The sequence below is a fragment of the Panicum virgatum genome, chromosome 9N (genome assembly GCF_016808335.1).
Source record: "Panicum virgatum strain AP13 chromosome 9N, P.virgatum_v5, whole genome shotgun sequence".
Taxonomy (NCBI): domain Eukaryota; kingdom Viridiplantae; phylum Streptophyta; class Magnoliopsida; order Poales; family Poaceae; genus Panicum; species Panicum virgatum.
In genome coordinates, this window is record NC_053153.1 from 14,666,138 (window position 1) to 14,687,964 (window position 21,827).

The 21,827-nt window shown below is 42.9% G+C and overlaps 1 protein-coding gene across 27 annotated transcripts; it reads left to right on the forward strand.

Annotated features, from left to right (window-relative positions):
• Positions 1-569: 569 nt before the first annotated feature.
• LOC120689495 (pentatricopeptide repeat-containing protein At3g16610-like) lies at positions 570-21,555 on the forward strand. 27 transcript variants are annotated; one of them, XR_005681240.1, is made up of 7 exons: positions 570-1,812; positions 14,900-17,707; positions 18,254-18,409; positions 18,491-18,553; positions 18,778-18,975; positions 20,550-20,686; positions 20,775-21,476. XR_005681240.1 is itself a non-coding variant. In XM_039971773.1 (2 exons), exon 2 carries the CDS (start codon positions 14,945-14,947, stop codon positions 17,399-17,401), a length of 2,457 nt encoding a protein of 818 aa, XP_039827707.1. In that variant the 5' UTR covers positions 570-1,812; positions 14,900-14,944; the 3' UTR covers positions 17,402-17,759. The 27 variants fall into 27 exon arrangements, 1 of the variants encoding a protein (XP_039827707.1); XR_005681243.1 differs by having other exon boundaries at positions 18,789-18,975; XR_005681242.1 differs by having other exon boundaries at positions 18,519-18,553.
• Positions 21,556-21,827: the final 272 nt, after the last annotated feature.

Sequence of the window (21,827 nt, forward strand, 5' to 3'; positions counted from 1 at the left end):
GCAAAAAGAGATGCCAAGAAGTGGATTGTAGGGCCATATGTTTTCTGATATTAATTACTCACTTGGTCCCCATTCAGAAATATATATATCGGACAGTTGGAGTTTTAATTGGCCAAAGCATCTCAACTTTGGCTGATGTGTACAACATGATATATTTTCAGATTGTACCCCGCGACAAGATTGCCATTTTCTTTGAAAAGAGGAAGGATGCCATCAATAACCTTGAAACAACAGAAACATTAAATCCTTCGCGGGAAAATTTCTGTGATTATAAAATATTATTTCATACGCTCATATTTTGTGTGCTAATAACTAGGTTACTCACCAACAACAAAATGTTAATTAGGCTAACCTAGTTATGCTTTGAAGTGTTTGTAAAACGGCTCCGGCATGGTGTGGGAACAGACCTACACAATATTTCGCTTTTAATATTTTCTGGTAATAAAATCACTAGCACTAGGGGCCTGTTTGGCATCTCTCCACTCAAAAACAATGCTCTACTCCTATAATACTCAACTCCACATCCTAGCTCAACTCCATTTTTTTTCATTCTGTTGGGCTCCATTCCTCTCCACCAAACCTTGTGGGTCAAAGCTGTCATACACACTCAACTCCAACTGCATCACCCTCCATACAGTGGCCTCCTCACGGCGGCGTGGTAAGGGAGGCTCGCACCAGTGTGGGAAGGGAGGCTCGCGCCAGCGGGATCCCGACTAGCGGCGGCGGCTCGACTCGAGGGCGGTGGTGGCGTCTTAGCTCGAGGGCGGCGGCGAGATCCCGACAGGCAGCGACGGTGGCTTGACTCGAGCGCGGTGGCATCTGGACTCGAGAGCGGCGGCGGCATCTGGATTTGAGAGTACCGGCAACTCGAGGTAGGAAGGGAGGTGCCGGCGTGATTCCGAGTTCCCGACAGGTGGCGGCGGTGTCTCAGCTCGAGGGCGGTTGTGGGATCTTGACGTCGGCCGCGCCGGCGGAGAGGCGGCCCGCAGCGGCCGTGGCGGCAAGGACGCTATGTGGGGAGGGATTGCGAGAGGGAAGGGGTCGCGATTTGCCGGTGTTGCCCGAAATAGATTAGCGAACTATTTATTTATTCTAAAGAGTGACAGTGGTGGGTAATATTTTGCAACTCCACCGGCTCCACTACAACTCCAAGATTTGGTGAAGTAACTTCTGTGCTCCACAAAAAAGATGAAGTGAAGCTAATCTTTTGTGGAGTGGATTGGAACAACTAGATTGTTTGGACAAAAGATTAAGGAGTGGAGAAAAAAAGGAGTGAAGAGCTGACAAACAGATCCTAAGCCTTGAAACGGCTCTCGCGAGCTTTAGTTTTACTATAACTAAAATCAGAAATAATTTGCCAAAAACATAATAGTCATCCCAAATTAGCTTTCCTTTAGTCCTTTAGCTGAAGTTTGTACAGACAATGTTGACTTGTAGTCCATAATATATCCAAATTTCGTCATAGAATCAAATGAGACCCAAAATTTGGAAGCAGAATTGAACTTCGGCTTGAGACTTCCAGAGGCCGCCAAATCAAACTACGTTAGGTCGTTAGCTCGCCGATCGCCGTCCACTGGGCCAGTTATCCCCTAAATCCTGTTCTGCACAGCCGCCGGCCGCCACGCCGCCGCCTCTGCCTCTGTCAGTACACGCTGTTGCCGCGCTCACCGTCATCGGCAATTGCCCATCCTCCGCTTCAGGGGATTCAAAGGCGGTGGCAGCGGGGCGGGGGGCACCTTCCAGTTGTGTCGGAGAGCAGCTTGGCGGCAGAGGAGGGGCAGGCGTGGCCGGCGTTGTGACTCGGCGGGGAGGACGGTGTTGGCGTAATGGGTTTGGCCCATTTATTTTAAAGCATTAAAAGAATTTAAAGTCCACTATTAATGTTAGGGAATTAATGTTTAATTCCGTACCGGGAATTGAGGAGGATCTCAACCGATTAAAAGTTGGACTTCTTGTACACCACTTGTGAAGCCGGTAAGAGGAGGACGGTGAACCACACGCGCGCGCTCGCTCGCCTCGCCGGGCCGGGCCGGGCCGTGGACGGCGCGGCGCGGCGCGATGTGATGGCTATTTTGCCGTTGACAGCAATTAATCGTGCGATTAAATGTGCAATTAAATCTGTAATTAATGGCCATAACCGCATCACCTAAATGACTCTGATGGTGTCCAAGTTCAACAATCCTGAGCACCTGAGTCACTATATAAGGAGTGTCATTCCCCTCATCCATCCTGCACCAGAGCACTGAGGCAACTCGGCTCCTCTCTTCTCCCTCTCCAGTTGCAACAACTGAGTTCCCCAACGCTAATTTCTGCGCGCACAGAATTAGCGTGAGCAGGCCTCCGAAACCTTGCTCGCCTTGAGATCCTGCACGGGATAGGCGGGCAATCAGGTTTTTGGGTAACGCTTTAGCGTGACTGCTCAAAAATACTAAGGCTTTGCCCGATTGTACGACTACTTCCTGGTGGACGAGCCGAACGACTACGTCGACTACATTCTGGTGGCCGAACGACTACGTCGACTACATCTTGGTGACCGTTCGTGGGACTGCACTGCGAACTTCTTCCTGCACCGATTTAGTTCGACTACTTCGACTGAGGCCAACCGAGTAGATGTCTACTCCAGTTGGTAACAGCGCAGCCAATGCCTCCGGCAACGGCCCCGCTTTAGGGTACTCCCTGAAACTTTGGTTATTTATATTGTTTATGCTTATATGTGTGATAAGTATAAACATGTTCACATGTTTTATTTTACTCCTTAAAGTCATAAAAATATTGCTAGTTTATACATTTAAATTTAGAATTAAAATATACCAAAAATTGCCTAGATTTCTAACAATCCAAAAACCTGATTATGTTAATAGGCTTTCGGTATCTAGCTTTGCTGCATCAATCAAACCATCACCTTTTGATGGTTCAAATTACAAACGTTGGTAAGAGCGGCTTATACTGTGGTTAACACTATCGAGAGTGATCCATGTGAAAGAGGGTAAGCCTGAACAATTCTCTCCAGAGGAAGGGAGTGCGTTCGATGAGGCTGATATCCTCTTTCGAGGCTTGATCATTAGTGTTCTCGGTGATAACCTGGTGGATTCTTATATCCGGCTGCCAACTGGCAAAGCTTTGTGGGATGCTCTTGAGGCTCAATATGGAGTATCTGACGCCGGGAGTGAGTTGTATATCATGGAGCAGTTCCTTGAGTACAGGATGGTCGAAGACCGTTCTGTAGTGGAACAGGCTCATGAAATACATACTCTGGCAAAAGATCTCAAAAATTGCAGCAAAGAGTCCCCATGTGTGTTACCCAATAAGTTTGTGGCTGGAAGTATAATCTCTAAGCTGCCACCTTCTTGGAGGGACTTTGCTACTTCTCTAAAACATAAGAGACAGGAGTTCACAATAGATGGACTCATAGGGACTCTTGATGTTGAGGAGAAGGCGAGAGCAAAGGACATACGTGGGAAAGGAGTTGTTGGTGCTTCAAGTGCCAATCTTGTTCAGAAGAACAACTCCCATAAGAACAAGAAAAAGCCACCGCAGAACCAACCAAAGACTAAGAAGACAACCACTTTTAAGAAGAAGAAGAAGACGGGAGCTTGCTATGTGTGTGCTAGTACGGATCACTTTGCTGCAAAGTGTCCGAACCGCAAAGGCAACGACTCCGCCAACATGGTTATTAGCGAGCCTGGAGGAACTTCGGGGTACGGTAATTTATTACCTACTGTTCTTTCAGTCTTTGGTTCACCCGAGTGGTGGGTTGACACTGGTGCTAATATTCATGTTTGTGCTGATGCTTCTTTGTTCTCTTCTTACCAGACCGGCGGGACTTCCTCCTTGCTGATGGGGAACGGATCACATGCGCGTGTTCTTGGTGTTGGTACGGTAAATCTGAAGTTTACTTCGGGGAAGACCGTGCAGCTGAAGAACGTGCAGCATGTCCCCACCATCAAGAAGAATTTAGTCAGCGGCTCTCTACTGTGTAGAGATGGTTTCAAATTAGTCTTTGAGTCCAATAAATGTATCTTGTCTAAGTTTGGTACTTTTGTTGGAAAAGGTTATGAAAGCGGAGGTTTGTTCCGTCTTTCTTTGTCAGATGTTTGTAATAAAATTGCATACAATGTTATTAACGTTGATGAAACAAATATTTGGCATTCGAGGCTTTGTCACGTTAATTTTGGTTGTATGATGCGCTTAGCTAATTTGATCTTAATTCCAAAGTTCACTTTTGTCAAAAATTCTAAGTGTCATGTATGTGTTGAATCAAAACAAACTCGTAAGCCTCATAAGACCGCGGAGGCAAGGAGCTTGGCACCCTTAGAATTAATTCATTCCGATTTGTGCGAAATGAATGGAGTGTTGACAAAAGGTGGTAAAAAATATTTCATGACTTTGATTGATGATAGTACTAGATTTTATTACATCTATTTGTTGAAGTCAAAAGATGAAGCTTTACACTACTTTAAAATCTATAAAGCTGAAGTAGAAAACCAACTTGAGAGAAAGATCAAAAGAGTTAGGTCAGATCGTGGTGGCGAGTATTTCTCAAATTTATTTACTTTATTCTGCGAGGAACATGGTATTATTCATGAGAGGACGCCTCCCTATTCACCTCAGTCAAATGGGGTTGCCGAAAAAAAGAACCGCACTCTAACGGATTTGGTTAACGACATGTTAGATACAGCGGGACTTTCCAAGGAATGGTGGGGTGAGGCTATATTAACTGCATGTCATGTCCTAAACCGTGTTCCTACAAAGAATAAAGAGATAACTCCTTTCGAGGAATGGGAGAAGAAAAGGCCAACACTGTCATACTTACGTACATGGGGTTGTTTGGCAAAAGTGAGTGTGCCAATAACCAAGAAACGTAAGCTTGGACCTAAAACTGTGGATTGTATCTTTCTAGGTTATGCTATTCACAGCGTTGGATATAGATTTTTAATAGTGAAATCTGGAGTACCTGACATGCATGTTGGTACTATAATGGAGTCCAGAGATGCTACATTTTTTGAAAACATTTTTCTCATGAGAGATGAAACAAGTTCATCTAGGCAAGAGTTCATCAAGGATGATGGCTCTGCTGAGCCGATAGAACACAATGAACATACACTTGTAGAAAATCCTGAGGAGGATAACAATGATGCTCCGAGAAAGAGCAAGAGACAAAGGACTGTAAAGTCTTTTGGTGATGATTTCATTGTATACCTCATAGATGATACACCCAGAACCATTGAAGAGGCATATTCATCTCCTGATGCTGACTATTGGAAGGAAGCAGTAAGGAGTGAGATGGATTCTATTATGTCTAATGGAACCTGGGAGGTCGTTGAACGTCCTTATGGATGTAAACCGGTTGGATGCAAGTGGGTGTTCAAGAAAAAACTTAGGCCAGATGGTACTATTGAAAAGTACAAGGCTAGGCTTGTGGCCAAGGGTTATACACAAAAAGAAGGAGAAGATTTCTTTGACACTTATTCACCAGTTGCCCGATTGACCACAATTCGAGTGTTACTCTCCTTGGCAGCCTCTTATGGTCTTCTCGTTCATCAGATGGACGTTAAGACGGCTTTCCTCAATAGAGAGTTAGAAGAGGAGATCTATATGGATCAGCCGGATGGGTTTGTATCAAAGGGTCAAGAAGGAATGGTTTGTAAGTTGTTAAAATCTTTATATGGTCTCAAACAAGCGCCTAAGCAGTGGCATGAAAAGTTTGATAGAACTTTGACCTCTGCCGGCTTTGTTGTGAACGAAGCTGACAGATGTGTGTACTATCGCTATGGTGGGGCTGAAGGAGTGATTTTGTGCTTGTATGTGGATGACATACTGATCTTTGGCACTAGCCTTAATGTGATTAAGGAAGTCAAAGAGTTTTTATCTCAAAATTTTGAGATGAAGGATCTGGGAGAAGCTGATGTTATCCTTAATATAAAGCTGGTAAAAGAGATCAATGGTGGGGTGATTCTTACACAGTCTCACTATGTGGAGAAGGTGTTAAGTCGCTTTGGTTATAGTGACTATAAACCTGTCTCAACACCATATGATGCCAGTTTAATTCTTAGAAAGAACAAAAGGATAATGCGAGATCAGCTGAGATATTCTCAGATCATTGGTTCATTAATGTATTTAGCGAGCGCTACAAGACCTGACATCTCATTTGCTGTAAGCAAACTGAGCCGGTTTGTTTCAAACCCGGGAGATGATCATTGGAAGGGTCTTGAAAGAGTAATGCGCTATCTGAAGGGGACAATGAACTATGGAATTCACTACACCGGGTACCCAAGGGTACTAGAAGGATATAGTGATTCAAATTGGATTTCTGATGCTGATGAGATAAAGGCCACAAGTGGATATGTGTTTACACTTGGTGGTGGAGCTGTTTCCTGGAAGTCTTGCAAGTAGACCATCTTAACGAGGCCAACTATGGAAGCAGAACTCACAGCATTAGATACCGCCACTGTTGAGGCTGAGTGGCTTCGTGAGCTCCTTATGGACTTGCCGATAGTTGAAAAACCGTTACCGGCAATCCTAATGAACTGTGACAATCAAACGGTAATTGTCAAGGTGAATAGTTCAAAGGATAACATGAAGTCATTTAGACATGTGAAAAGGCGGTTGAAATCTGTCAGAAAATTGAGAAACTCCGGAGTTATAGCCCTGGACTATGTTCAGACGGCTAAAAATCTGGCAGATCAGTTTACAAAGGGTCTTTCACGAAATATGATAGACAATGCATCTATGGAATATTGCTAGTTTATACATGTTCACATGTTTTATTTTACTCCTTAAAGTCATAGAAATATTGCTAGTTTATACATTTAATTTTGGAATTAAAATATACCGAAAATTGCCTAGATTTCTAACAATCCAAAAACCTGATTATGTTAATAGGCTTTCGGTATCTAACTTTGCTGCATCAATCAAACCATCACCTTTTGATGGTTCAAATTACAAACGTTGGCAAGAGCGGCTTATACTGTGGTTAACACTATCGAGAGTGATCCATGTGAAAGAGGGTAAGCCTGAACAATTCTCTCCAGAGGAAGGGAGTGCGTTCGATGAGGCTGATATCCTCTTTCGAGGCTTGATCATTAGTGTTCTCGGTGATAACCTGGTGGATTCTTATATCCGGCTGCCAACTGGCAAAGCTTTGTGGGATGCTCTTGAGGCTCAATATGGAGTATCTGACGCCGGGAGTGAGTTGTATATCATGGAGCAGTTCCTTGAGTACAGGATGGTCGAAGACCGTTCTGTAGTGGAACAGGCTCATGAAATACATACTCTGGCAAAAGATCTCAAAAATTGCAGCAAAGAGTCCCCATGTGTGTTACCCAATAAGTTTGTGGCTGGAAGTATAATCTCTAAGCTGCCGCCTTCTTGGAGGGACTTTGCTACTTCTCTAAAACATAAGAGACAGGAGTTCACAATAGATGGACTCATAGGGACTCTTGATGTTGAGGAGAAGGCGAGAGCAAAGGACATACGTGGGAAAGGAGTTGTTGGTGCTTCAAGTGCCAATCTTGTTCAGAAGAACAACTCCCATAAGAACAAGAAAAAGCCACCGCAGAACCAACCAAAGACTAAGAAGACAACCACTTTTAAGAAGAAGAAGAAGACGGGAGCTTGCTATGTGTGTGCTAGTACGGATCACTTTGCTGCAAAGTGTCCGAACCGCAAAGGCAACGACTCCGCCAACATGGTTATTAGCGAGCCTGGAGGAACTTCGGGGTACGGTAATTTATTACCTACTGTTCTTTCAGTCTTTGGTTCACCCGAGTGGTGGGTTGACACTGGTGCTAATATTCATGTTTGTGCTGATGCTTCTTTGTTCTCTTCTTACCAGACCGGCGGGACTTCCTCCTTGCTGATGGGGAACGGATCACATGCGCGTGTTCTTGGTGTTGGTACGGTAAATCTGAAGTTTACTTCGGGGAAGACCGTGCAGCTGAAGAACGTGCAGCATGTCCCCACCATCAAGAAGAATTTAGTCAGCGGCTCTCTACTGTGTAGAGATGGTTTCAAATTAGTCTTTGAGTCCAATAAATGTATCTTGTCTAAGTTTGGTACTTTTGTTGGAAAAGGTTATGAAAGCGGAGGTTTGTTCCGTCTTTCTTTGTCAGATGTTTGTAATAAAATTGCATACAATGTTATTAACGTTGATGAAACAAATGTTTGGCATTCGAGGCTTTGTCACGTTAATTTTGGTTGTATGATGCGCTTAGCTAATTTGATCTTAATTCCAAAGTTCACTTTTGTCAAAAATTCTAAGTGTCATGTATGTGTTGAATCAAAACAAACTCGTAAGCCTCATAAGACCGCGGAGGCAAGGAGCTTGGCACCCTTAGAATTAATTCATTCCGATTTGTGCGAAATGAATGGAGTGTTGACAAAAGGTGGTAAAAAATATTTCATGACTTTGATTGATGATAGTACTAGATTTTATTACATCTATTTGTTGAAGTCAAAAGATGAAGCTTTACACTACTTTAAAATCTATAAAGCTGAAGTAGAAAACCAACTTGAGAGAAAGATCAAAAGAGTTAGGTCAGATCGTGGTGGCGAGTATTTCTCAAATTTATTTACTTTATTCTGCGAGGAACATGGTATTATTCATGAGAGGACGCCTCCCTATTCACCTCAGTCAAATGGGGTTGCCGAAAGAAAGAACCGCACTCTAACGGATTTGGTTAACGACATGTTAGATACAGCGGGACTTTCCAAGGAATGGTGGGGTGAGGCTATATTAACTGCATGTCATGTCCTAAACCGTGTTCCTACAAAGAATAAAGAGATAACTCCTTTCGAGGAATGGGAGAAGAAAAGGCCAACACTGTCATACTTACGTACATGGGGTTGTTTGGCAAAAGTGAGTGTGCCAATAACCAAGAAATGTAAGTTTGGACCTAAAACTGTGGATTGTATCTTTCTAGGTTATGCTATTCACAGCGTTGGATATAGATTTTTAATAGTGAAATCTGGAGTACCTGACATGCATGTTGGTACTATAATGGAGTCCAGAGATGCTACATTTTTTGAAAACATTTTTCTCATGAGAGATGAAACAAGTTCATCTAGGCAAGAGTTCATCAAGGATGATGGCTCTGCTGAGCCGATAGAACACAATGAACATACACTTGTAGAAAATCCTGAGGAGGATAACAATGATGCTCCGAGAAAGAGCAAGAGACAAAGGACTGTAAAGTCTTTTGGTGATGATTTCATTGTATACCTCATAGATGATACACCCAGAACCATTGAAGAGGCATATTCATCTCCTGATGCTGACTATTGGAAGGAAGCAGTAAGGAGTGAGATGGATTCTATTATGTCTAATGGAACCTGGGAGGTCGTTGAACGTCCTTATGGATGTAAACCGGTTGGATGCAAGTGGGTGTTCAAGAAAAAACTTAGGCCAGATGGTACTATTGAAAAGTACAAGGCTAGGCTTGTGGCCAAGGGTTATACACAAAAAGAAGGAGAAGATTTCTTTGACACTTATTCACCAGTTGCCCGATTGACCACAATTCGAGTGTTACTTTCCTTGGCAGCCTCTTATGGTCTTCTCGTTCATCAGATGGACGTTAAGACGGCTTTCCTCAATGGAGAGTTAGAAGAGGAGATCTATATGGATCAGCCGGATGGGTTTGTATCAAAGGGTCAAGAAGGAATGGTTTGTAAGTTGTTAAAATCTTTATATGGTCTCAAACAAGCACCTAAGCAGTGGCATGAAAAGTTTGATAGAACTTTGACCTCTGCCGGCTTTGTTGTGAACGAAGCTGACAGATGTGTGTATTATCGCTATGGTGGGGCTGAAGGAGTGATTTTGTGCTTGTATGTGGATGACATACTGATCTTTGGCACTAGCCTTAATGTGATTAAGGAAGTCAAAGAGTTTTTATCTCAAAATTTTGAGATGAAGGATCTGGGAGAAGCTGATGTTATCCTTAATATAAAGCTGGTAAAAGAGATCAATGGTGGGGTGATTCTTACACAGTCTCACTATGTGGAGAAGGTGTTAAGTCGCTTTGGTTATAGTGACTATAAACCTGTCTCAACACCATATAATGCCAGTTTAATTCTTAGAAAGAACAAAAAGATAATGCGAGATCAGCTGAGATATTCTCAGATCATTGGTTCATTAATGTATTTAGCGAGCGCTACAAGACCTGACATCTCGTTTGCTGTAAGCAAACTGAGCCGGTTTGTTTCAAACTCGGGAGATGATCATTGGAAGGGTCTTGAAAGAGTAATGCGCTATCTGAAGGGGACAATGAACTATGGAATTCACTACACCGGGTACCCAAGGGTACTAGAAGGATATAGTGATTCAAATTGGATTTCTGATGCTGATGAGATAAAGGCCACAAGTGGATATGTGTTTACACTTGGTGGTGGAGCTGTTTCCTGGAAGTCTTGCAAGTAGACCATCTTAACGAGGTCAACTATGGAAGCAGAACTCACAGCATTAGATACCGCCACTGTTGAGGCTGAGTGGCTTCGTGAGCTCCTTATGGACTTGCCGATAGTTGAAAAACCGTTACCGGCAATCCTAATGAACTGTGACAATCAAACAGTAATTGTCAAGGTGAATAGTTCAAAGGATAACATGAAGTCATTTAGACATGTGAAAAGGCGGTTGAAATCTGTCAGAAAATTGAGAAACTCCGGAGTTATAGCCCTGGACTATGTTCAGACGGCTAAAAATCTGGCAGATCAGTTTACAAAGGGTCTTTCACGAAATATGATAGACAATGCATCTATGGAATATTGCTAGTTTATACATGTTCACATGTTTTATTTTACTCCTTAAAGTCATAGAAATATTGCTAGTTTATACATTTAATTTTGGAATTAAAATATACCGAAAATTGCCTAGATTTCTAACAATCCAAAAACCTGATTATGTTAATAGGCTTTCGGTATCTAACTTTGCTGCATCAATCAAACCATCACCTTTTGATGGTTCAAATTACAAACGTTGGCAAGAGCGGCTTATACTGTGGTTAACACTATCGAGAGTGATCCATGTGAAAGAGGGTAAGCCTGAACAATTCTCTCCAGAGGAAGGGAGTGCGTTCGATGAGGCTGATATCCTCTTTCGAGGCTTGATCATTAGTGTTCTCGGTGATAACCTGGTGGATTCTTATATCCGGCTGCCAACTGGCAAAGCTTTGTGGGATGCTCTTGAGGCTCAATATGGAGTATCTGACGCCGGGAGTGAGTTGTATATCATGGAGCAGTTCCTTGAGTACAGGATGGTCGAAGACCGTTCTGTAGTGGAACAGGCTCATGAAATACATACTCTGGCAAAAGATCTCAAAAATTGCAGCAAAGAGTCCCCATGTGTGTTACCCAATAAGTTTGTGGCTGGAAGTATAATCTCTAAGCTGCCACCTTCTTGGAGGGACTTTGCTACTTCTCTAAAACATAAGAGACAGGAGTTCACAATAGATGGACTCATAGGGACTCTTGATGTTGAGGAGAAGGCGAGAGCAAAGGACATACGTGGGAAAGGAGTTGTTGGTGCTTCAAGTGCCAATCTTGTTCAGAAGAACAACTCCCATAAGAACAAGAAAAAGCCACCGCAGAACCAACCAAAGACTAAGAAGACAACCACTTTTAAGAAGAAGAAGAAGACGGGAGCTTGCTATGTGTGTGCTAGTACGGATCACTTTGCTGCAAAGTGTCCGAACCGCAAAGGCAACGACTCCGCCAACATGGTTATTAGCGAGCCTGGAGGAACTTCGGGGTACGGTAATTTATTACCTACTGTTCTTTCAGTCTTTGGTTCACCCGAGTGGTGGGTTGACACTGGTGCTAATATTCATGTTTGTGCTGATGCTTCTTTGTTCTCTTCTTACCAGACCGGCGGGACTTCCTCCTTGCTGATGGGGAACGGATCACATGCGCGTGTTCTTGGTGTTGGTACGGTAAATCTGAAGTTTACTTCGGGGAAGACCGTGCAGCTGAAGAACGTGCAGCATGTCCCCACCATCAAGAAGAATTTAGTCAGCGGCTCTCTACTGTGTAGAGATGGTTTCAAATTAGTCTTTGAGTCCAATAAATGTATCTTGTCTAAGTTTGGTACTTTTGTTGGAAAAGGTTATGAAAGCGGAGGTTTGTTCCGTCTTTCTTTGTCAGATGTTTGTAATAAAATTGCATACAATGTTATTAACGTTGATGAAACAAATGTTTGGCATTCGAGGCTTTGTCACGTTAATTTTGGTTGTATGATGCGCTTAGCTAATTTGATCTTAATTCCAAAGTTCACTTTTGTCAAAAATTCTAAGTGTCATGTATGTGTTGAATCAAAACAAACTCGTAAGCCTCATAAGACCGCGGAGGCAAGGAGCTTGGCACCCTTAGAATTAATTCATTCCGATTTGTGCGAAATGAATGGAGTGTTGACAAAAGGTGGTAAAAAATATTTCATGACTTTGATTGATGATAGTACTAGATTTTATTACATCTATTTGTTGAAGTCAAAAGATGAAGCTTTACACTACTTTAAAATCTATAAAGCTGAAGTAGAAAACCAACTTGAGAGAAAGATCAAAAGAGTTAGGTCAGATCGTGGTGGCGAGTATTTCTCAAATTTATTTACTTTATTCTGCGAGGAACATGGTATTATTCATGAGAGGACGCCTCCCTATTCACCTCAGTCAAATGGGGTTGCCGAAAAAAAGAACCGCACTCTAACGGATTTGGTTAACGACATGTTAGATACAGCGGGACTTTCCAAGGAATGGTGGGGTGAGGCTATATTAACTGCATGTCATGTCCTAAACCGTGTTCCTACAAAGAATAAAGAGATAACTCCTTTCGAGGAATGGGAGAAGAAAAGGCCAACACTGTCATACTTACGTACATGGGGTTGTTTGGCAAAAGTGAGTGTGCCAATAACCAAGAAACGTAAGCTTGGACCTAAAACTGTGGATTGTATCTTTCTAGATTATGCTATTCACAGCGTTGGATATAGATTTTTAATAGTGAAATCTGGAGTACCTGACATGCATGTTGGTACTATAATGGAGTCCAGAGATGCTACATTTTTTGAAAACATTTTTCTCATGAGAGATGAAACAAGTTCATCTAGGCAAGAGTTCATCAAGGATGATGGCTCTGCTGAGCCGATAGAACACAATGAACATACACTTGTAGAAAATCCTGAGGAGGATAACAATGATGCTCCGAGAAAGAGCAAGAGACAAAGGACTGTAAAGTCTTTTGGTGATGATTTCATTGTATACCTCATAGATGATACACCCAGAACCATTGAAGAGGCATATTCATCTCCTGATGCTGACTATTGGAAGGAAGCAGTAAGGAGTGAGATGGATTCTATTATGTCTAATGGAACCTGGGAGGTCGTTGAACGTCCTTATGGATGTAAACCGGTTGGATGCAAGTGGGTGTTCAAGAAAAAACTTAGGCCAGATGGTACTATTGAAAAGTACAAGGCTAGGCTTGTGGCCAAGGGTTATACACAAAAAGAAGGAGAAGATTTCTTTGACACTTATTCACCAGTTGCCCGATTGACCACAATTCGAGTGTTACTCTCCTTGGCAGCCTCTTATGGTCTTCTCGTTCATCAGATGGACGTTAAGACGGCTTTCCTCAATAGAGAGTTAGAAGAGGAGATCTATATGGATCAGCCGGATGGGTTTGTATCAAAGGGTCAAGAAGGAATGGTTTGTAAGTTGTTAAAATCTTTATATGGTCTCAAACAAGCGCCTAAGCAGTGGCATGAAAAGTTTGATAGAACTTTGACCTCTGCCGGCTTTGTTGTGAACGAAGCTGACAGATGTGTGTACTATCGCTATGGTGGGGCTGAAGGAGTGATTTTGTGCTTGTATGTGGATGACATACTGATCTTTGGCACTAGCCTTAATGTGATTAAGGAAGTCAAAGAGTTTTTATCTCAAAATTTTGAGATGAAGGATCTGGGAGAAGCTGATGTTATCCTTAATATAAAGCTGGTAAAAGAGATCAATGGTGGGGTGATTCTTACACAGTCTCACTATGTGGAGAAGGTGTTAAGTCGCTTTGGTTATAGTGACTATAAACCTGTCTCAACACCATATGATGCCAGTTTAATTCTTAGAAAGAACAAAAGGATAATGCGAGATCAGCTGAGATATTCTCAGATCATTGGTTCATTAATGTATTTAGCGAGCGCTACAAGACCTGACATCTCATTTGCTGTAAGCAAACTGAGCCGGTTTGTTTCAAACCCGGGAGATGATCATTGGAAGGGTCTTGAAAGAGTAATGCGCTATCTGAAGGGGACAATGAACTATGGAATTCACTACACCGGGTACCCAAGGGTACTAGAAGGATATAGTGATTCAAATTGGATTTCTGATGCTGATGAGATAAAGGCCACAAGTGGATATGTGTTTACACTTGGTGGTGGAGCTGTTTCCTGGAAGTCTTGCAAGTAGACCATCTTAACGAGGCCAACTATGGAAGCAGAACTCACAGCATTAGATACCGCCACTGTTGAGGCTGAGTGGCTTCGTGAGCTCCTTATGGACTTGCCGATAGTTGAAAAACCGTTACCGGCAATCCTAATGAACTGTGACAATCAAACGGTAATTGTCAAGGTGAATAGTTCAAAGGATAACATGAAGTCATTTAGACATGTGAAAAGGCGGTTGAAATCTGTCAGAAAATTGAGAAACTCCGGAGTTATAGCCCTGGACTATGTTCAGACGGCTAAAAATCTGGCAGATCAGTTTACAAAGTGTCTTTCACGAAATATGATAGACAATGCATCTATGGAATATTGCTAGTTTATACATGTTCACATGTTTTATTTTACTCCTTAAAGTCATAGAAATATTGCTAGTTTATACATTTAATTTTGGAATTAAAATATACCGAAAATTGCCTAGATTTCTAACAAACGGGTCGATGCTGTCTGTACTCCCAAATGTAGCCATCTTGAGCAATGCTGTGTCCGCGGCACGCGTCCGCCGCCTCCGCTCTCCTCACCGGTCGTCATCTCGTTGCTGCATCATCAAGGGCCAGCACCCTTCAGCCACAGCGGCCGCCTTGCGCTCGCGCTATGCGCCTGCCGCGAGTTCATCTCCGGCTCGCCTCCACCGCCGCCGTCCACCTCCACCCACCTCCGTCCGGCGCCATATCTCACGAGGTCAGGGGCAAGAACGAATGGCAGCTGGAGCTGGAGCAGCACATCACCCGCGGGCAGCTTGCCATTGCCCGCAAGGTGTTCGACAGAATCCCCGCGCCGGACGCGCGCGCTTACAACTCGCTCATCCGAGCCTACTCCTGGCGCGGCCCCTTCCACGCCGCCATCGACCTCTACCGCTCTATGCTCCACCGCCGCGTGCCCCCCAACAAGTACACATTCCCCTTCGTCCTCAAGGCCTGCTCCGCGCTCGCTGACCTCAGCTCTGGCCGCGCTGTCCATGGCCATGCTGCCGCTGCGGGCCTCCACACCGACATGTTTGTCTCCACTGCCCTCATTGACCTGTACATCAGGTGCGCCCGCTTCGGCCCTGCAGCCAACGTGTTCGCCAAAATGCCCATGAGGGACGTTGTGGCATGGAACGCCATGCTTGCAGGCTATGCTCAACACGGCATGTACCAACACGCCATTGCCCATCTCCTCGACATGCAGGCTCATGACTGCCTCAGGCCCAACGCCTCCACCCTCGTCTCCCTCCTTCCTCTTCTTGCGCAACAAGAGGCGCTCTCCCAAGGAACAAGGGTTCATGCCTACTGCCTTCGTGCCTGTCTTGATCATAAGGAGGAACAAGTAATTGTTGGCACTGCGCTGTTGGATATGTATGCAAAATGCAAACACTTGGTTTATGCTTGCAGGGTCTTTTATGCCATGCCTGTCAGGAATGAGGTCACTTGGAGCGCGCTTATTGGAGGCTTTGTGCTGTGCGACAGAATGGTAGAAGCTTTCAGTCTGTTCAAGGACATGCTGGCTCAAGGACTGTGCTTTCTCTCTCCAACCTCTGTCGCAAGCGCCCTTAGGGTCTGCGCCAGCCTCTCTGATGTTCGTATGGGTACACAGCTGCATGCTTTGCTAGCTAAATCTGGTATCCACACTGATCTCACTGCAGGGAACTCACTTCTCTCGATGTACGCCAAGGCTGGCTTGATCAACGAAACAATGGCACTCTTTGATGAAATGGCCGTCAAGGACACAGTCTCTTATGGTGCTCTTTTGTCAGGGTTTGTGCAGAATGGCAAGGCAGAGGAAGCATTTCTTGTCTTCAAGAAGATGCAAGCCTGCAATGTGGAACCAGATGTCGCGACAATGGTATCTCTGATCCCAGCTTGTTCACATCTGGCCGCTTTGCAGCATGGGAGGTGCAGTCATGGCTCTGTTATTATCCGTGGGCTTGCATCAGAAACCTCTATATGTAATGCTTTGATAGATATGTATGCAAAATGTGGAAGGATTGATCTCTCCAGGCAGGTGTTTGATAAGATGGCAGCTCGGGATATTGTATCGTGGAATACAATGATTGCAGGATATGGTATTCATGGACTCGGGAAGGAAGCCACTACATTGTTCTTAGGCATGAAGAATCAAGGTTTTGCACCAGATGATGTCACATTCATCTGTCTAATATCCGCGTGCAGTCATTCTGGACTTGTGACTGAAGGGAAGCACTGGTTTAATATGATGACACAAAAGCATGGTATACTTCCAAGGATGGAACACTATATCTGTATGGTTGACCTTTTGGCAAGAGGTGGTTTCCTTGATGAAGCCTATCAGTTTATCCAGAGTATGCCACTGAAAGCTGATGTCCGTGTATGGGGAGCCTTGCTTGGAGCTTGCCGGATTCACAAGAACATTGATTTAGGAAAACAAGTGTCAAGGATGATCCAGAAACTAGGACCTGAAGGGACTGGCAACTTTGTTCTGCTGTCCAACATATTCAGTGCTGCTGGGAGATTCAATGAGGCCGCAGAAGTTCGAGTGATACAGAAGGTCAAGGGATTTAAGAAGAGTCCTGGCTGCAGTTGGATTGAGATAAATGGCTCCTTAAATGCATTTGTTGGTGGAGACCAATCTCATCCACATTCACCTGACATATATCAAGAACTTGATAATATCATGATAGACATTAAGAAACTGGGTTACCAGGCTGATACCAGTTTTGTTTTGCAAGATCTGGAGGAAGAGGAAAAGGAAAAGGCACTCCTTTATCATAGCGAAAAGCTAGCGATAGCTTTTGGTATCCTCAGTCTTGATGAGGATAAGACCATTTTTGTTACAAAGAATCTCCGTGTATGTGGAGACTGCCATACTACCATAAAGTACATGACATTAGTTAGGAACAGAGCCATCATTGTCAGAGATGCTAACAGATTTCATCATTTTAAGAATGGACAATGCAGCTGTGGAGATTTCTGGTGACAGCACCACCACCAAAAAGAAGAACATTTTCATAAACTATTGGTATCTCAGGACATCATGTGAGAGACCTCATGTCCTAACACTGCATATTAGCTCAGCTGTTCCTCATGAAAAGCCATGTACATTGCTTGCCTCGCAATGTGAAGCTGAGAAATGCAAGATCCGATCCAAGGAATTTGAAAGGTGGAAGTCTAAGCAGAGCAAATGCAAAGTAAGCCCGGGTTTAAGGAAAACTTTTTGGCACATGGTGAACATGACATGAACCACACAACCCATGGTTTGTAGTTTATATGTATATAAACCAAGGTAATGGTAATCAGATTTACGAAGGCGTTGATCATTTTTGCTCATGCAATCATGCACCAAGTTGATACAAACCTTTAGTATGCATCTCATTGTTATTTACATAGTTGCAGGGTTAAACTCTGTGGATTATATATGAAAGGTGGAGATGAAGTGATGTTGGTTGTTTTTGTTTCCTTCAGAAAAAAAAACATGGGAGGCCTGTCAAGGGCCATTGACCAAAATGAAATGTTGTAAGGCAAACATAAACCTAACAGACTATTGACATATGAGACATGAGCAACATTTTGACGACAGAAATTTGGGTCTCTATTTAGTGGTATAGAGGATTATATTTCCTAGTACCTGTGGTCCTGGAAACAAAAATGTACAAAATCAAACAGATGCAGAGGTAGAAGCACATATTATAGAGAATGAACTTGAGAATCCAACGCAGACAACCAAGTAGATTTCTGTCACTGAAGACAGAAATCTACTACTGATGTTCATTCTCTATGATATGTGCTTCTACCTCTGCATCTGTTTGAATTTGTACATTTTTGTTTCCAGGCAGCAGGTGCATTTCATGTCATATTGAGTGGTAAGCTTCAAGTGGAGTGAAAGGTTGTATCAGTGCTGTGGCATCAACCTTCAGCGAGTTCAGTACAGCTGTTCAACCTCGAGGTGCCTGGATACTGCAGTTTCCACTCCCAGGAGTGACCTCAGGTTGCTCATCAGTGCTCTCACTCTTGGTCACCACGACACCGTTGATCACAAGTTGTCTGATTCAATTTGATTCTTACTTAGCCGCTAAATTGCATGGGCATGGAAGAAGGCTGTGTTGGAGTCTGCTGGACTGCTGCCCTAATGGTATTTGCCTCGCTGTTTCCAGTATGCCGCGCGCTCTATTAGGAGCACCATGCGAGCCGGTCTTGGCATCCATGGGCCATGGCGGCGTAGCACCTGTTCACCTTGCAGCAGAAACATTCTTTTTGTCTGTGCTTTCTCAAAATAACCACCCAGATGACAGTAACATATCTACCTGAGAAAATGATGCAGTATTCAGTCAATATTTTCCTAACTCATATTTGCAGGTCATTTTCAGGGGACATATTGGACCAGATTTTGGTGGCAGCTGTCTAAAGATGCCGAATATGGAGATGGCCGGGCTGTTCATTGCGTGCCGCTGCAGAGTGTTCGGCGCGACGACACCTACGCAGAGGCACTCGAGGTGGATCCGGAGAAGGTGCTTGAAGCTGAGAAGCAAGCGGCAGCTGACCGAGCTCAACGAGGTATCAGCACTCGCATGCCCAATCCCAGTAGTTGTGCCATTAACTGTGCTTTTTTTGCGATATAGAACCACCACCTCTGTTACTGCAGCTCGTATAGGTCTAGCAGTAATTGTTTTGATGATCTAATTCAAGTAATTCCTGTTCCTGCTGTTGTGCCACAATAGGAAGAAGGCAGAGTTTTAGTGAAATTTCAAGAAACATGTAGACGCATCCTTTAGATCCTTTCGAGCTCAAGCTCAATAAATAACATTTAAGCCACAAGGGATGCATAAGCCAGCATTGCAGAAATATTGAGATGAATGTGAACAAGCACTTGGGTCAAGTGATTTTTACTCACTTGAAAGTTCTTAGAGAAGTACAGTAAATTCTCCAAAGATATAAAACCACCACCTCTGTAAATTCAACAGAACATATGATGACACATTTGAAATTTAACAAATGAATGGTTTGGTAAAAATGCACACATTGTAATGAACGGAGGAAAGACCTGAAATCTGTAGATGGATCTTTCCTTGCCATCCAATCTCCTTCCACTGATCTGATACTAGCCCTAGAAGTTCAGTTCTAGGAAAAGAAGCACGCCAAAGAGCCTTCAGTGCTTTCTAATGGTTATATGTGTCAGTACATAACCAAAATTAGATAGAACTCAGGAAAGGGAGATGGAAATGCAGGCTCTAGATTCCCATGCAAATCTGAAACAATTCAGATATCCTTATTTCTTATGGCATGGGAGCACCAGTAATAAATTATTACTAACAAGGATAAAAACTCATAAGCAAGCATGTGATTGTTGTACACTTTGATCAACTGGCTAATTTGAGGGGTTCTTTCCTTTTTTTTAATACCTACATGTGTCTAATCAAAATGATGGATTGGAAAATGAAATGTGCAAGTGCCTTCAAGCTCATTGTAGATATTGGACATTTTCACCTTTCTCCTGAACCTAAGCATGAGAATGCAATTGGGAGCACCAGTAACAACTTATTACTAAAAAGGATAACAACTCATATGCAAGCATCAGGTGGTGGGTTTGTCAAGCATTACGAACTGAACTTATTATTACTAAAAAGGATAACAACTCATATGCAAGCATCAGGTGGTGGGTTTATCAAGCATTATGAACTGAACTTGCCTCTTCTGGAAAAAATGATGCTGTCAGCAGTTTGAAGGGCGAGTGCAGCTCTATATTTCTCGGGCACTGCGAACGATGAATTCGATTCCAATAATTTTGTTTGCTCCTTTAGTTTCAAACCTGTATTTTTTATTTGGTATGGTTGGTAAAAGATCTTGGGCAAACAATTCTGCTGCCATGTTTCAGTTTATTTACCTATCCTTTCAGCCATCAACATAAATAATATATGCGAGAGCATTGTAGGACTGAATGTTTCATCTTTTCTTAACAATGTATCTTCATATGCGATGTGCAATCTAATTATCCGTTCCAAAATTTTGCCAATCCTCATTTCCTGCATTATTTACGGGCCTTATTCAGTGGGGGTTTGCTGCTATGTTAGATGGAGGAGTACTAGACTGTAGTCATTACTTACCTGTGTGTTCTGATTTGAATTGGACAGGTCCTCCAGTCACCCTGCGCCGCAGCAGATGCCATTGGCTGACTCACACAGCTGAGGAATATTGATCATTATATGTGTCCAAATGCACAATTGGCTGATTGAGCAACAGAGTCATGCAGAGCCACCGTAAGTATAAGGTCTGTCTAAATGTGTATTTTCCCTATCTAACATCCTAGGAAAGTCATAATTCAGGGTATAAATTTGTCATATAACTTTTGGCCATAGGAATTGGCATTCCATCGCCAACCACCTCGAATTGTTGCTATTCCACTATTTAGTGTACGACTTGGGTTCAGTTTGACTCCCTGGCATTCTAATAACCCTATGGAAACAAAAGGTTTGAAACTCCTGAACTCGAGGACTTAGTTTTTCTTATATTCTTATTGGTATAGTTCATTGGAATGAGGCAGGGACTTCAAATTCTCTGCATATTACGTACTAACTGTTATCTTTCAATTTGTTACACCCACTTGGATAGATCAACCAGCTAGATAGATAAATATATTTCTAATTAGCATTTTAAGAATGTGTAGCCTTCAAGGTTTTATGTTTCCTTGCGGTCTATCTTGTAAGATTGGGTGTCCTGTGCTAAATATATCCCCTTTTATAAAAAGGGTTTCTTAATATTGCCAAGGTCTCACTTAAATTCTACTTAAACTGAATTCTGGCGGAAATTTACAAAAATGTTCAATGTGTTGTTCAGTAAAACTGGTTAGTCCAGCGATTATTATTTTTAATTTGTTGCTTCTTTTGAATTCTGCATAAACCCATATTGGTGGAGATAGCCAGAGCACTTTTTGTGGGAGAGTCATTTTGGTCAAATGGGGTGATTACACTAAAAGAATAGGAATTGATGGTACTTCTAAAGCAATTAAGGAAGCTATCAAATCAGCGTTTGGACTTAGAACAAGACGTGCTTTCAGGCTTGAAGATGAAGATGAGGTTGTTCGTACCTTGGATAGGGATATGCCAATTGGAACATACACACTTCATCTTGATGATGGTAATTTTATATTCTCTTCTCAGCTGCAGAATGAGGTTCTTTACTCTCTAAATAACTAGGAATAACATACTAGATCAATATATGGGTGTAGGGGTGTTCTTATGCCTTTTCATGGGAAACATGGAAATTTCATGGATATAACATAGAACATAGACCCCCAAAATTATGCCGCCTTAGCTGTTTTGTCTTGTATCAAGAAAGGTCATGCTATTCATGAATGAGATCTGTACATTAGGTTAGAAAAGAAAATGATGTTCACAATACTTTCTACAGCT